Below are 17,233 nucleotides of genomic sequence, written 5' to 3'. Positions count from 1 at the left end.
GCCACTACAACCCTAGGTGGTGCTCCAGCACCACTTCCAAATTGCAATTTTCAAAATATTATTTGAGATGTACTCTTGCATCCAATAGACACCATGGTTGGTATGGATGGTACTTCGATTAGGTTTTCAGTACACCACAATGTGCAATGGCTCACGTGCTTGGCCCCTGAAATTGCTGCTTGCAGCTATATTTAGAAATTATAATTTGTGAAAAGATGCTATTGCAGAGCTTTTAAACTTGCCATATTGATCCATCCAACCGAGTGGTTCTCAAACTTATATTTTATCAGGCCCCCCCTTTGAAAATAGAAAGATTTTCAGCCCCCCCATCATAATCCAATCCTCTGTCTATGAATTCTAATCAATAATATTGTAAAATGTTTGCACTTAACGATGTTGAATAATGGAAAATAATACAAAGAAAAACATTCATTTCATTTTTTATTTCAGCTTTATATATTTGTTTGTTGGTTAGTGAAAAAAACAGAAGTTAAACTTTTTAGAATAAATAACCACAGTGACTGTGAATTGATATAGCGCACATAAGCAGTCCTTGTTGCTGTTAGTGGCCTCACTTGCAGGACGAAGCGTTTCTCTTTTATTTTGTTAATGAGCTGTTCTTCCAAGTCATTTAATATGTCATGTATACGTCTGGACATGGTGTCATTGGATAGCGGGATAGCCTGTAATTTTGCTGCACTTGCCCCATCGAGCATAGTTGCACATCTAAAGCATCTAATGCGCAATACGATAAGCAACTTTGTATGAGGCCATTTGCGCTTCGGCAGTTACCGACGTGGCTTTTAAAAAGCGAGTTTGCTGCCCAAGATATTCGTCAAGTTTAAACAAAAAAAAAAACAAAAAAAACAAGTGGCTTATTCACATAATTGTGATGCAATGTCTCGATGTGTCTTTTTAATTTACAGGGTTTCATGCGGTCCGCTGCCAGAGTTTTTATACACACAAGACACGTGGGTCTATCCTCCTCTCCCACCACATTAATAGTGAATCCGAGAGCTATATATGCATCGTCATATTTTCTAGACTTGGGTTTTGAATGAGCCGCCGCTCCTGTCTGGGTTGTCTGTTTTGAAACTTCGTCTGCTTTTCTTTTCCCTGTTAAAAACTTCCAACGATCTTTCGTTGCACTTGCCTTTTTCTACTCCACAAATCGTGCTGCCTTGCTAGCCATACAACATGCTGTTGATTCTTGTTCAAGTTTGTTTTGCCGTGCCTTACCTCGGCGCCACCCCTATGGGGCGCCCCCCACAGTTTGAGAACCACTGATCCAACCCCTCATGAGCAACATATATTTGTGCTCTACATCGTGTAGGGAAAAAAGAACATGAACTCATTAAATGCATCCAGACTTTATTCATGCAGTGCATGTGTGAAATACACATTTTCATTGCGATCACAGAGAAGCATCAGAATAAATACGTAATTTCACAACTCTGAGAAGCAGCCACTAGCTGTAATAAAACTACAGTCTTAATAAATCTACAGACCTTCCTGTTTTACTTTTAAATGACATGCATACTGTATACATTTCTCTAAATGATGTAATCTGTTTTTAAAAAATGAAGGTGATTATTTTCTACATAGTAATTCATGGTAAATAGAAAGCTTTTCATTCTCTTCAGTTTGTCATTTCATGACATCAGCGATGTCCCACACAAATGTGAGTGATGGGTCTTTCATCTTCTCCTTGAAGACTCTGTCAAATCTCTCATTCTGAGCCACGCTGAAGTAGTTTTTCCAATCCCCTATGGTCCCTTTTTCAGAGAGCAGAAAAAAAACTGTTATTCTCCAACATCTAGAAAAATATGAAGGACTGTGAGTGCTCTTTAGATAGATTAGGGAGTGGACAGAGTATGCCATTTTTTAATAGATTATGTGACCGGGGGTGTCCTGTGCATGTAGTACGAGATTATTGTGTAGACAGTGTTGGAACACCCCCTGAGTTGTTCCAACACTGGAACAACTCAGGCTCTTAATTAGATACATTGCCCTCCATAATTTTTGGACAAAGACCCATTATGCCTCTGATTTGCCATAATTTTAGATTTGGAAGTGCACATTCTCAGATTTTATTAAAGGGTATTCTTATACATTTTGGTTTCACCATGTAGAAATTACAGCTGTGCTTATACATAGCCCCCCCACACACACCCCCCCCCCCCCCCCACACCCCCATTTCAGGGCACCCTAATGTTTGGGTCGAATGGTTTCACCGGTGTAATTGCTCAGGTGTGTTTAATTGCCTCCTTAATGCAGGTATAAGAGAGCTCTCAGCACCTAGTCCTTCCTCTAATCTTTCAATCACCTTTGGAAACTATTATTGCTGTTTATCGACATGAGGAACAAAGCTGTGCCAATGAAAGTCAAAGAAGCCATTATTAGACTAAGAAAGAAGAATAAAAAGGTTAGCAACATCGTCCAAACCTTAGGCTTACCAAAATCAACTGTTTGGAACATAATTAAGAAGAAAGAGAGCACTGGTGAGCTTACTAATGATAAAAGGACTGGCAGGCCAAGAAAGACCTCCACACCTGATGACGGAAGAATTGTCTACATAATCAAGAACTGTCCTACAGATCAATATTTTGTCAATGACCACTGTCCGTAGAAGACTTCATGAACAGAAATAAAGGCTACACTGCAAGATGCAAACCACTGGTTGCAAAATCAGGATGGCAAGGTTAGTTGGCTAAGAAGTACTTAAATAGCAACCGCAGTTCTGGAAAAAGGTCTTGTTGACAGATGGGATGAAGATGAACTTATATCAGAGTGATGGCAAAAGCAAAGTATGGAGGAGAGAAGGCACCAATGAAGGAGCCCAAGATCCATAGCATACCACCTCATCTGTGAAACACAGTGGTGGAGGTGTTATGGCCTGGGTATGTATGGCTGCTGAAGGTACTGGCTCACTTATCTTCATTGATGATATAAATGCTGATAGTTGTAGCAAAATTAATTCTGAAGTGTATAGACATATCCTATCTGCTCAAGTTCAAGTGAATGCCTCAAAATTAATTGGCCAGCGGTTCATTCTACAGCAACATACCGCCAAAGCAACAAAGGAGTTTTTGAAAGCTAAAAGATTGTCAATTCTTGACTGGCCAAGTCAATCACCTGATCTGAACCCAATTGAGCATGCCTTTCATATGCTGAAGAGAGAACTCAAGGGGACTGCCCTCCAAAGCAAGTATAAGCTAAAGATGGCTGCAACTCAGGCCTGGCAGAGAATCACCAGGGAAGACACCCAGCCACTGGGTGTCCATGAATCACAAAATTCATGTCCATGAATCACAAAATGCCCTTTACTAAAATCTGACAATGCACTTTAACCATACGTGCTTTTTTATCTGTCTCTTCTGAATTGACAGGTCTTTGGCTTTTCCCTCACTAAGGGGAAGGGATTTTGCATGCTTTTTACCTCATTTTTATACTGTAGTGAAGGACCGGAAGTGCTGGAATGACACAATATACAGTTGTTTCTTTCAATGGAAATTAACTCAATTGAACAAAATTGTATTGCCAATTTCACTTTGGCTTTATTTACAATAATTGTTAGGGGTGCCAATAGTTTTGACACTTGTGGCTTTCAGAAAAAAAAAGGTATTTTATAAAAATAAAAAAAATCATGAACACATAAGAGTAAATGTATTGAAATAAAAGTATATAGTTCCCCCATGTTTGAACATAACATATAGGTAGATAATAATCTACCTATATGTTACTATGCCAATAATTCGAACCCACTGTATATATATATATATATATATATATATATATTGGAGCCCACCTACCTATATATTGTGATACAATTTTTTTAAATTAAATTAAATCAGTGGGTGGACTGGCGACCTGTCCAGGGTGTATTCCTGCCTTTCGCCCAATGTATGCTGGGATAGGCTCCAGGCCCCCTGTGACCCTGTTCAGGATAAGCGGGTTAAGATAACGGATGGATGGATGGATGGATGGGAATCAGTGGGATTATAACTGCTGAAAATATAGACACAACTAAACCTGAAAAAGTTCAAACGCATAGCAAATATCATTTTTCTGTAATTTGCAATAGCTTTTTGCTTACACTGCATCAAATTTGTGATTTTGTAGGCTGCAAGAGGCCTGAATGATTTGTGTCTTTTTGTTGTGGACTGTGCAGAGGACCTTGTTTACCTTTCCTCATGAAGGCACCCTTGTTGTGGTCAAGGAGAGAAGACGACACAGCCTGGTAGTTAGCTTTGGGGTTCTTCCTCATGTTCTCGAAGGTGCTGTGTTCCACCACACTTTCTTTCTGCTGGGCTGTCAGGTCCCGGTCCAGGAACGCACAGATCTGGTCCACTGCCGACCTCAGATCCTGCAGCCATGCATGCAGGCACAGGCCCACCCACACACACACACACACACACACACACACACACACACACCAGTGACCTTGGGTGTCATGCATTAACTATACTAATCTACTGTTATTTGCAAGTAATATGGTGTGATCTACATGAGCCCTACCTGAATCATATCCTCATATGTGATGTACAGGAAATTCATACTGTCTCCCTCTGAGTACCAGGCCTTAATGTGGTCAAACCAACAGTTCCCGTACACTGCCACATATAGAGATTACAGTACACTCAATATACAATGAATCTTAACACAATTCAAAGCTACTGTCCAACATTCAATCAGGACTATTCAGCTCTCACAATCGCATACACTCATGCATGCACATTTAAAAGTTTATAAAATTAATAAAATAAATACAGACACACATAGACACAAATGAAATGCACTTAATATAACAATTAATAATGGTCAAAAGTTTTAGTACACCCAGAATTTTCAAGCATTCGTGTATTCAGTGTTTTGAAAAATTTATTTTGTAATGAAATTGAATAATTTCAAAATAATTAAACTGAATCATGGAGAAATGAGAGATTTCATGATGCATTGAATTACATAAATAATTGGGAAGCATTGCTAGGCCAGAGATTTACACCCCTAATGGATGGATTAATATAGGCACTTTTTGCAGTAATAACTGCTGAGCATATCCATGCCATTCTTTCTAAAAGGGTGCTCGTATTGTTCTGAGATTTCACACAGACGTGCTGCAGTTCTCCTGGGCCTTTCTATCCAATTTGTCCCATACTAGTTTGTGAATAATATAAAGATTTTACTACACTTGTTGTAACCTGTCTATTTAGCCAAATATGGCTTTTTTATAAGCTTTAAAAGTTAGGTAATCATCCTGTGAAGTAAAATATACTATTTAACTTCTGTTTTACTTTGTACAATTTGAGGTAATTTGATGTTAAACTGCTTAAAGTTAATTCAAACAGAGTACTAAAACACAGGTAAAGTATAATAAAAACTTTTGACTGATATAAAAACACTAAATGCTTCAGAAAGTACTTGCAATGCTATGCAGTACATACTTAAATAGATGAGCACGCATTTCAGCTCAACAAGCGGAACATTGTCACATCCCACATAACTTAACCTTTTCCTTCCAAAAACTTTTCAAAAAAGGAGTCAAAGTCCTCTGGTGTCTCCAGCATAGAGGCATATTTGTGGAAATGGTAGTAAGACACCAGAACATCTTTAGGGTTTCTTGCCACATAGATCACCTGTAAATAATAATATTTAATTTAGTATAATTATTATTGTGTTATTCATTATATGCAGGACAGTAAGTCTAATACTGGAAATGAAAAAAAAAATAAAATGTTCAGGATTGTCTGATGTAACGCAAACAAATATCCCTGGCCAACATTCCACTCACCTTTCCCATCTTCTGTTTCAGCCCAAGGGGGATGAACTTGTATTGCAGGTGACTGACACGGATTCGAGGGGAGGGGGCAGAGACAAAGTCCTTTTTGCTCCCAGCTAGCTCAATCCATGGCATGCCTACACAGTTCATCTGATCCTTTGTCGCTGTGACATCTCCCTTCGCTTCTATCAGGCTCATGATCTGCTGCATCCAAATCGTCCCTGCCAATCAGTGCACAGGCAAAGGTCAAAGGCACAGAGACCCAATGTGGATATAAATATCAAGACTGTTCAACCTGCGGAAGATTCATAGAGAGAAAATAATCATCACTAAAAGCTCATTGGGCCATTTTACATGTTAACAAATCAATAGGCCCTTAAAGTTTACCCATATTGAACCCCCCACCCTACCTAAAGACAGATATACATTATCATCTTCAAAAATAAACATAACAATATGGTTCTCTTATTATCTTGAAGTCTACAAACAAGGTTATCCACAGTTAAAATTTTCTTCCAAAATAAATAAATATGCAAATGAGCAGTTTTGTCTTAAACCTTAATTTGTAAAAAAAAAAAAATTGTGCCTGCTATTGGTTGAGCAACAGCAAACTTCTGAATATATGGTTGGTCAGTCTAACAAATGTATCCTTAATGTTGGCTATGATTTTCCTTGTCACCTCAAATATTACTTGTTTTCCCATTTGTTGATCCTCACAAGACTGAAAAACTGAAAATTACATTTAAATTAAATTACATAAAAAAAGAAGCCCAAAAATGTGTAGCCATATGAAGTGCAAAGCCATATGAAGGTGTGAAGATCTTTTCTATTTTGAAGCCACTAATCAACAGCTGATGATATCATTTGGACTAAGACAGTACGTTCTGCCTGTTTCTCACATAGGTTAACATGCGCAGAAATGTGTTCATATCTAAAAGGGAGAGGTCAAAAAGTTAGTTCCCTCTGCTCCCTTTTTCAGTTACAGCATACAGTCGAGTATCTAAGTATTTGGACAGTGGTACAACTTCTGTTATTTTGGCACTGTGCTTCAGCACATTGGATTTGAAATTAAACAATGAAAACTAGGTTAAAGTGCAGACTATCACCTTTAAGTAGTATTAACATCCCTATCACGTGATCCATGTAGGAATTACATCCCTTTTTATGCATAGCCCCTCTGTTTTAGAGGACCTAAAGTAACTGGACAGATGGTTTCTCAGCTGTTTTTGATTAATCAGTTCAATTGCTTCCTTATTGCAGGTATAAAAAACCTTAGTTTTGAGTCTTGGCTTTTCATCATCTTTGGAGTTATTGGTGTTTGTCAACACAGCTGTGCCAATGACAGTCAAGGAAGCAATCACAGTATGAGGGTGAGAGATAAGAAAAAATCAAGCAGAGACATCGGCCAACTAAGAGGCTTCCAAAATTGACTATTTGGAAAATCATTAAGAACCCTCCGACTGCCAGACGACTGCTCTTACTGCCTGAGCCATGTCGCCCCATAAGAAGAAAGAGAGCACTGGTGAGCTCAGAAATCACAGATCACTGGTTGAACAAGGAAGACCTCTACAGTTGATGATCAAAGAATTCTCGGGATAATGAAGAACTACTAATGAAGACTACTCTCCGCAGAAAGCTTCACTACTACATGGCTCTTAAAACCACTCTTTAGCTGCAAAAAAGGATGGCCAGGTTACAGTTTACAAAACGTAGATAAGTAGATAAAGTAGAGACAGTAGAGTTCTGGAAAAAGGTCTTGTGGACAGATGAGACCAAGAAGGTTGACTTGCATCAGAGTGATGGCAAGAGAAAAGTGTAGAGGCTAAAAAGAACTGCCAAGAACCAAAGCACCCCCCTTATCTGTGAAACATAGTGGTAGGGGTGCCATAGTTTGGGCACATACTGTATAGCTGCCACAAGTGCTAGCTCACTTGCTTTCATTGGTAATGTAATGGTTTATTGCAGCGGCAGAATTAATTCTGAAGTGTAGAGAAGCATCTTATTTGCTTCCAAACTCATTGGACAGTGGTTCATCCCAGAGCAAGGCAATAATCCCAAACATATACCGATGCTTTCTTATTTCTGAATGATGTTCCAAACTGTTTTTGGTAAGCCTATTGTTTGGCCAATGTCTCCTACTGTTTTTTTCTTATTTCAAAGCCTCACAGTGGCTTCTTTGATGTTCATTGGCACAACTCTGGTCCTCTTGTTGAAAAATCAGTCTCCAAAAGCAATCAAAAGCCTAGAATCAAAACTATATACTGAAACCTTTCTTATAAATGCACTAAGGAAGTGATTGCATACACCTTTCTAATCATAAATAAATGAGAAGCCAAGTGTGGATGTAAATACCCTCAAATTAAAGGTGACAGTGTAGGGGAAAATTCACAGAACAAAAGATCGACCTCCTAAAAGCATGATAAACAATCACAAGTCAAAATCAGACTCCACCTTAGTGAGCAGGCTGGTTCCTCCAAAACTCTCGACGATGTGTGCTAAAAGTTTATCAATATATCTAGTTTATCAATATATCTGTATTAAAGTATGATATGTACCCTGTATAGTTTCAAACTGATTAACTGCTAAATTGTGCTAGGATTACACAGTGAACCCAGCCAGCTGGCAGGGGGGGGGGGCATCTTGAACTGTGTAGACCAAACTGTCAAGGACACGGGCAGAGCAAGATATGACTGTACAGCTGATTTCTCCGGGACTCTCGATGTTTTATGCCAGAAGTGTATCTATTTGACCTAGAACATTAATTATAGCTGAGCTTATGAAAACGCAAGAAACCACTGTGAAAACTGTTGAAATGAGAGTAAAGAATGCTACGTACATTTACTCCCTTAGAAGAGAATAATTAATCAAATGTTTAGTATATCTGTATATTAGAAAAGTATATTAGAAGTGAATATTAATGAAATGTTTAGTTTGTCTGTATATTTTCAATGATTACTGCTGCTTAGTTTGTCTTATAAAAGCAAAAGATACAGAGTGACGTGTATGGATGACGTGTTAGAGGGAGGGCATCCAGAACTTTATGAGGTCTGGTAGTTTGCCAAGAGCAGGTGCGGGGTGAAGTGAGGACACAAACTTTGTTCTAGTTGGCAGAACGCCCTGAACTTTGTACAGAGTTGGCAGAGCATAAGGACTTGGCAATTTGCCACAATGACGTTGTGGGAGGAGCGTTGGGAGGAGTGACGATAAGAACAGTGTGGGTGATTTGCCGGAATGATGTTTGAGGAGGAGTTGTAGGTGGAGTAACTGTGTATAAAATGGGTGTAAAAATGACAGTCGGGGTTCAGTTCTGGAGAGCTGATCCGGCTTTATGTTCTGCTGCTAATAAAGTCTGATTTTCCTGAAGATCTTACTGCCTGGTGTCATCTTTTCCCTCGCGAAGATGTTTTTCGACAAATTGAAGATTTGGACTCTGTCGTTTCCTAGACACGACAACAGTATGCTCTTTAATGTCAATATTTGCAGTTTAATTTCAAATCCAATGTGCTGGAATACAGAGCCAAAAGAACAGAATTGTACACTGTCCAAATACTTATGGACTGCACTGTACCTGATAATCAACCAGGAAATGGTTAACAGACCATAAAATGGCTGTTTTCTCAGTCTCCAATCAACAGAACCTCTTAAGAAATGTATGGTTTGAAGTTAAGATTTGGAAAAACTGAAGACTAGGCAACACTGTATGACAATGGGTATTGAATTGGGTTTACAATGAAGACATCACATACAATTCCCAGATGCCTAAACTGTCAATGTAAAAGGGCAGTCCACTAACACAGATCTTTGAAGGATCCTGAAACATTCTCTGCAGAGGAATGGTGAAAGATCCATCTGTATATTTACCAATCTTTTAAAACACTATAGAAGATGATTTGGTAGAGCAATGGGAGGGTACACAAATTACTGAAAATGAGTGTGAGTAAATATATGACATATCATTTTGGAAAGAATATTACTTCTGATATAACATTTCTGAGAAATAAATGATTTCCTATTTATTGAGCATACAATTATAACTGCTTAGCTGAATTGTTTATTTTATACAGCCCTCTTTGGATATCTTTCGCAAAGGGTGTGAATACTAAGGGCACCGTATCTGTAAAATACAATAGCCCTATACACTCAGTGAGCACTTTATTAGGTATTTAGTCGACTTATTTTTTAGACTTCTACTGCTGTAGCCTATTCACTTCGAGTTATGTGTGTTCAGAGATGCTCTTATGCATACCACTGTTGTAATGTGTGTCATGTTCCTGTCAGCTTTGACCAGTCTTGCCATTCTGCTCTGAGGTCTCTCATTAACAAGGCGTTTGTTAATTAACAGTCTGCATAACTGCTGCTCACTGGATTTCTTTAGTTTTTTACACCATTCTTTGAAACTAGTGTGCATGAAAATCCCAGGAGATCAGCCGTTTCTGAGATACTCAAACCACCCTGCCTCCCACCAACAATCATTCCACGGTCAAAGTCACATTTTTTCCCCATTCTGATGGTTGATGTGAACATTAACTGTAGCTGCTGACCCGTATCTTCATGACTGTATGCATTGCACTGCTGCCACATCATTGGCTGATTAGATGATCGCATGAATAAGTAGGTGTGATAATGTAAAAAATGTTCCTAATAAAGTGCTCGGTGCGTGTATATCACAGTGCCCCATTATATCAGTTTTTTCTGCAGAGTCACACTTTTTGCTGTTTGTTTGCTTGTTTGTTTGAGCTTGTTATGCTAATGCCTTGCAGACACATTCCTTTTATTTACATAATGATACAGGAATGATAGCAAGCTCAAAAGACGGTTGGGGAGGCATTCTTCTTGTACAAATCACCTCTGATTCAGATCAAACCACCAAACCTTACAGGGAGGAGGCATGGTATGCATGTTTTATCTTTGAGGCTAGTGCTTGTGAACACCATAGAGCAGTGGTTCCCAACCTTTTTTGGCTCGTGACCCCATTTTGACATCACAAATTTCTGGCGACCCCAGATACTTTTTTTTCTTCTAGAATTAGTTATTGATTATGTTTGTTATACTGTGTTGCAAATACAGAGTAGCCAGATTAGTGCACAAAGTGACATTTTATTTTCCCTGATGAGGAAATACATGTACAGTTAGGTAAGCTACAAGGCTTGATAAAAAAAAAAAAAAAAATGTAATCAATTACTACACATTTCAGGCGACCCCATTTTAATTCCGCGTGACCCCCACGTGGGTCACAGACCATTCTGGATTCACTAAGCTTGAAAGTCTTGTGACAATAATACCTGTGTGTTTCCACTGTGAAATTGTTTTGAGATCGGTGATAAAAAGCAACGTTCAAGTCAATTTGACAGTAACATGTCTGCCTTAGCCATGGAGCCTGACTGCTTGGCACAGCTAAAGTGCCAACACACACAATGTTTCAGGACAAATCTGTGAGCTCAGAGAGCAATGAGGAAAAACAGGATACGTGACTTTCCACTGAGAATAAAGGGCTGTTTCGGAGATTAACAGGAGTCTGGAATAAGATATGGCCCTGGTACAAGGAGAATACTGGTAGAACCACTGTGAAGGGAAATAAAAATACAGCAGTGCTTTTCTTTAGGGTGTAAATGTATGCCTCTGCAACTTTACTCATGAGTTTATCTGTAATTCTAGGTTTAATTGTCACACAGTTAAACCCTGCGACGCATTGTTTCAAGCTTGTTGTGACATGATAATTCAGAGCAAAGGAATTTTTTTGTCACTTAACATATCGTACCTGATTTGGGATATGTGATGATGAAGATATCTGAGTCTCGGATCTCCCAGTTCTGTATCTCATCCACTTCCTCTGGACAATGGATCCCAGAGATCAGGTTGAAATCTCGGTGTGGAACCAATTTATACTCCAGAGTCTCAGGTTCATTCCCATCCACTGTGTGTGAGAAAATACACACGCATTAATGCACACACACACACATAGATGTGCACACATGCATATGCGCATACAGACATAAAATTGGTATAGAAACCTAACTCACATTTTAGTAAATTACGTGATTATTTTATTTGCTTTAAATACCAATACTAAAATCTGAATCTGTTTGTCACTTTCAAGGTTTAAGATGTTGCTGTTGACTCTAATATAAGTAACGTTATGCATTCCCAGAATTCCCAGAGTTTTTTTTATGTCCTATATCTTTGTATGTAAATACTTCAAATACATCTGAAACAATGAAATCAAAACTCATATTTTAGAACAGGATTTTGAATACACTTTAGGTCAGATTCAGAATGGCTGCAGAGCTGTCTGTAGATGTGAACAGCAGAACAAGAGACTTTCCGACAGAGCAGGCTATGCAGCTGGTAATGCAATTAAATCAACAGTATATTCCATGGAAGAGATTTTAAAAATAGGTCAAAGGGGGAGGCAATGTTAATCAAATAAACTGAGACCTCATCTGTGTACAGAGCATAGTTAACTTGTCACATTTCGGAATGGAAACCAGCATAGACATGCTTACTATGACCATGTGTACTAAATCTCCTAAACACTATTCCTTGTGTTACTTTAAATTATATAAAATGATATTTCACCAGCTCTAGTTTGCATATTTGCAACTTAATAAAAAAAATAAAAAATATAGAAAAGCACTAAGATGTTCAAACAGCAAGTTGTGCAGAATAACTCCCTTTGTATAGTTAGAAAATGTACTAATCATCCACATCAGTCCCCTCAGAAACAGTTTTGAGTAATATTTCTTCTACTCTAAATGAACAAACAGATGTGCTGCAAAGTCCATATTTTAAACTTAAAATCTGTGTATGGGGCTCACCAACCTGCCATCGTTGCTTGTCTTGTGTCCTTCCCAGGAGTTACAGGCAGTATGTGTGCTCTGCTTCGTTTTTAAATCCAGCCTCAAAGTTAAAGGATTTCAGGAAGTGCTCTGTAATCAAATTACAAACACCCAGATAAAGAGGACCTGAGGCAAATCTCTAGGGCCAAGCTCCAAAACATGCACATGCACATTCATTTCTATCTTGATACAGCACATACACACACGACATATTGCAACAGCATGTAGCAGCAGGATTGCAATGTAAAAATGTAAATGCAATGCTAACATTTCAAGCAGCATGTGATATTTCAGTTCCATAATGTGTTTGAGATGTTTTTCATTGTTTTAATCTGTTTTTCATTGAATATGGAAAAGCTTGTTTGGCAGGACATGGTCTGTGGGTGGAAAATTTGGAACCGTAGCTGTTCAACGTTTCATACATGGAAATAGATTTTGCCTGCTAGTATTCCAAATTTAACAAACACATTTTTTTAAAGCTGTACTAAATTGTCAATGGTACGTACCAAAAATACATTTCAGCCATTGGACTGATTCAATTGATGCCAAATCAGCTGAACTCCCTCTTCTTTGTCATCCCTATTGGTCTGCCCACTGCCATGACTAGTTCACATCTCCTGTATTCTCCCTTCTAATAGCAACATCTAATTCCACCAAATTATCAAATTGAAATGTGAGTATCAGGCATACTTACAATCACTATACAAATTAGATTTTTTGGTATTTGCACTGTAGGCATTGCACATACTATGTATTTAATTAAATCATTGGTGTGAAATAACTCGTGCACTACTGTGCTGGAGCACAAGGATGATAATTTTGTTCAATTCATTCATTACATTACATTATTGGCATACACTCTTATCCAGAGCGACGTACAGTTGATTAGACTAAGCAGGAGACAATCCTCCCCTGGAGCAATGCAGGGTTAAGGGCCTCTGAATAAACTGATGAACAAAATGTACTGAATGTACTGAAAGACTAAAATCACTACTTAAAAAAGAACAACTTGCTGAGAGAATTTGTCTTGGTAATGCCTGCTGTGAGCAGCAGTGAAACGGACAGAAACAAGAAATGGTAATATATAATGACGTTAATGGCGTCATTCAAAGCATAGAAATAAAAAGTAAATAGTAAGAATAAAGAGCAAAAAGTATGTTTGGCAACAGTTTTTTATAGTGCTGTTAGAAAAAATAGAAACACTCAAAAGTTCAATTCATTTTCATGTACTGACTCGAACGGACTGATTCGTTTTAATGAATTAAATTCCTCAACACTAATGCCAGCCTGTGGCGCATTGCTGGTGGCACAGGGGAAGGAAACGAATGGCCACAAGTCATTGTAAGATTGGGAAAGGTGTTCCAAGTGTATTGGCAGGGCTGGGCAAGCTGCCAGCTTGATCATTGCTCCCTGGTTCCTTATTGCATACCACTACATCCTCCCAAGCACCATTGTTCTCCTCAACAACCAGTGGGTGTACAGCCTAACTCGGCCACTATTTTCCCCAAGAATCTGGAAACCTCAATTTACCACATATTTGCATTCCTAATAGGCTGGTCTTTGGGGAACCCCTATTAGAGTGTTCTTTTTATACTTCCTGTTGTTGCAGCATGTGAGAGTTGAGTGAGTGCCTGCTCTGTAAAAAAAAAAGAGAACTTTTTTCTGGACATTCACATACAAAGCCATCAGAAAGTCATATGCCTGCTGTCTACACACTCCGGATCCTTACATGGTGATCCGTGGAGCATTGACAGGAAATGAGAATCAGAGGAATGCCCTAGAGAGGGGTTAGGGTCAGGTTAGAGGAATGTCTCTTACTTCACAAACCATTTGGCATTGTGCACACTGAGCAGCATCTGAGGTAGAGGGTGACTCCAGGAAATGAATACTCACAGAACAAGCTGTTCAGCTAGGCAACATCATGGTTGGTTCAGAAAGTTCAGAAGGTGTGCCATGCCCCCATAACCAGTCGGACCTGGATGTGCAGTGCCGTGAAAATGTGTCTCCCTTGATTTCCTCTATTATTGCATATTTGTCACACTGAATGGTTTCAGATCTTTAGACAAAATGTAATATTAGACAAAGAAAACCTGAGTAAACACAAAAAAAATTTTTTTTACGATTATTTCATTTATTTAATTTAAAACTTTTTTGTTGCATTTACATTGGAATTTAGCCATGCTGTACCCATGGCAAAGAAGCAGAATGTCGTTTTCACATCTCAAGACCAAAACAATGACAATGGAGCTGATTCTGAAAGCCAAGAAAAAATCGGCAGTGATTAAAAAGCCTCAGAATATATACACTCATCAAGGACTTTTTAGGAACATTTTTACTTTATTACACCTACTCAAGCAATTACCTAATCAGCCAATAGTGAGGCAGCAGTGCAGTGCATACAATCATGTAGATACAGGTCAGGCGCTTAAGGTAATGTTCACATCAACCATCAGAATAGGGAAAAAAATGTGATGTAAGTGACTTTGACCGTGAAATGATTGTTGGTGGCAGGGAGGGTGGTTTGAGTTTCTCAGAAATGGCTGATTTCCTGGGATTTTCACACACACTAGTCTCTATAGTTCGCAAAGAATGGTGCAGCAGTTCTGCAGACAGAAACGCCTTGTTAATGAGAGACATTAGAGAAGAATGGCCAGACTGATCAAAGCTGACAAGAAGGTGACAGTAACACAAATAACTACACATTACAACAGTGGTATGCAGAAGAGCATCTGTGAACACACAACGCATCATAACATCATAACAGCAGTAGAAGTCCAAAAAATACCTCTAATAAACAGATAATATGCTCACTGAGTGTATATTGTCATCATGTGTACGTAGCTAGGCTGCTATAGCTAGCTGGTATCAAGCAAATAAGTGTCACCATAAGTAACGTTAACCATTGTAGTGTTAGGTAGCTATACCTACAGTACCAAACAACTGGACAGAACTGAAATACGTAAAACATCAGAAAACAGTGAGAAACTGTACTAGTTATCGTAGTTGTAGTTATTTCACGTTAGCTAAGTTAGTAGCGGATAACGTTAGTAAAGAACGTTTTCTGACTTAGTTCTGTGTATAGCAAGTTGTTGCTGGTTGTGGTGTTGACGAGAATATTGAAGCAAACCGCTGTTGTGTAAGCTAACAGGTTGTTCAGGTCTGGGCTAAAAATAAATGTCTCCTAAAACATCTGTCCCAACGTTACCTAGCTAGCCAGTTAGGCATCTTCTCTCTCTAAGGTAAAATACAACTAATTGCTTAAAAAACGTTTTCTAACATAGTCTAGCTAATTAATTTGGCGACTTATGTTTTGTGTTTTGCGACAAAGCTAGCTCAGGCACAGGAACAGGAATTAATTCAGGCACTAAGTTCGGTCGACAGTGGAAAGGTTCCTTATGTAATGAGAGTTGGGGAGGAAAATATTTTTTCCATAAATACATATTACAGAATAGTATTTTGTATTTCAAAATACAGCCCAGCCCTGAATGTGGGGTTCTTACACGCATATTTTACATTATTTATTTTCGTAGTTATTATAGAGAATGACAATTACAAATTAAATCACCAAATTTGCTTATGGTTAGTCTATAGTAATCTGGTGAAATCAACCAAATCAAAAAACAAACTCTACACTGTTTTAAGTAACAGACACTTACTGTAGAATTAAAATAAATCATACATTCCTTACTGAATGGAGGCTCACTACTTCCTAAAGAGAGACTGATAAGCCAGACCTTGCTAGAGTATTACTTTCTTCCACTTTCAGCGTTACAGGAACATTTCTCCTCCAAGACTGCAAAACAAACGGCCAACACAACCCAACTTTTTCCTACGGCCATCTTACATGCCTTACCAAGCATGGCCTGAGGATGCTTGCCCTGATTGGGTCATGCCAAGTTTAGGTGTGGAAGAAAAGGGGGGTTCATACTCCTTTATGACAAGGAACAGCTCATCAAGGATAGTTTTGTGGTTGTAGCCTTTTTTTAATGAGACCAAATATGAATATCTTAGGAGGTAATCATGCTTAGCTATTAAAATAGTCAAGTCCAGGCAGTAGCAATCTCCACCTACAGGCAAATATATATTTAAAACCAATAAAAACCGCAATAAAATAAAATTACACCATGTTGGTTTCCGCTTAAAATTTTTATTTCAACTGTGCAACAACCATTATCTATAAAGACCATCAATTATTTAATTCAATTGAATGTTACTGATTCCATTCAAAATGGAAAAAGTTCATCCTGGCAGTGCCCTGACACCCCATAAATAGCATTGTATTCTGGGGTCGCTTCGGTGACTAAATCTGCAGCTGGTGGGACCCATAGATCGCATGGTGGGACCCATATATCACGGATGGGCATCCGTGATATTTGAGGAGAGAAGAACAGCTGCATTCTTTTAGAAACAATATAATATTGTAAGGGCCTTGAACAAGTCAAATGACACTCTTCCTATAGGCTATAATCTAAACGCTACATATCAAACAGGATTATTTTGTGGACTAAGACTGTGTGTCTGAATAAATTAGACTGATTCGCTGAAACAGAGGAGACTCATGTCTAGGATAAGGTGACTGCAGTTTCCATGCTGTGACATGTAGAAGTACAGGAGCTGA

General features: G+C 38.5%; 1 protein-coding gene across 3 annotated transcripts; it reads right to left on the bottom strand.

Moving 5' to 3' along the window:
• Positions 1-1,354: 1,354 nt before the first annotated feature.
• LOC133134691 (amine sulfotransferase-like) lies at positions 1,355-12,705 on the bottom strand. 3 transcript variants are annotated; one of them, XM_061250984.1, is made up of 7 exons: positions 12,599-12,705; positions 11,538-11,693; positions 5,792-6,000; positions 5,510-5,636; positions 4,519-4,613; positions 4,186-4,366; positions 1,355-1,775 (listed from the first exon to the last, which is right to left on the bottom strand). In XM_061250984.1, exons 1-7 carry the CDS (start codon positions 12,603-12,605, stop codon positions 1,648-1,650), a joined length of 903 nt encoding a protein of 300 aa, XP_061106968.1. In that variant the 5' UTR covers positions 12,606-12,705; the 3' UTR covers positions 1,355-1,647. The 3 variants fall into 3 exon arrangements, with proteins under 3 accessions (XP_061106968.1, XP_061106986.1, XP_061106975.1); XM_061250991.1 differs by lacking the exon at positions 1,355-1,775 and adding an exon at positions 2,208-3,473; XM_061251002.1 differs by lacking the exon at positions 12,599-12,705 and having other exon boundaries at positions 5,792-6,074; positions 11,538-11,670.
• Between the last annotated feature and the right edge of the window lie 4,528 nt (positions 12,706-17,233).

This window comes from Conger conger, chromosome 1 (genome assembly GCF_963514075.1).
Source record: "Conger conger chromosome 1, fConCon1.1, whole genome shotgun sequence".
Taxonomy (NCBI): domain Eukaryota; kingdom Metazoa; phylum Chordata; class Actinopteri; order Anguilliformes; family Congridae; genus Conger; species Conger conger.
The sequence above is the reverse complement of the archived record's forward strand: the minus strand, read 5'-3'. Positions and strand labels throughout refer to the sequence as shown.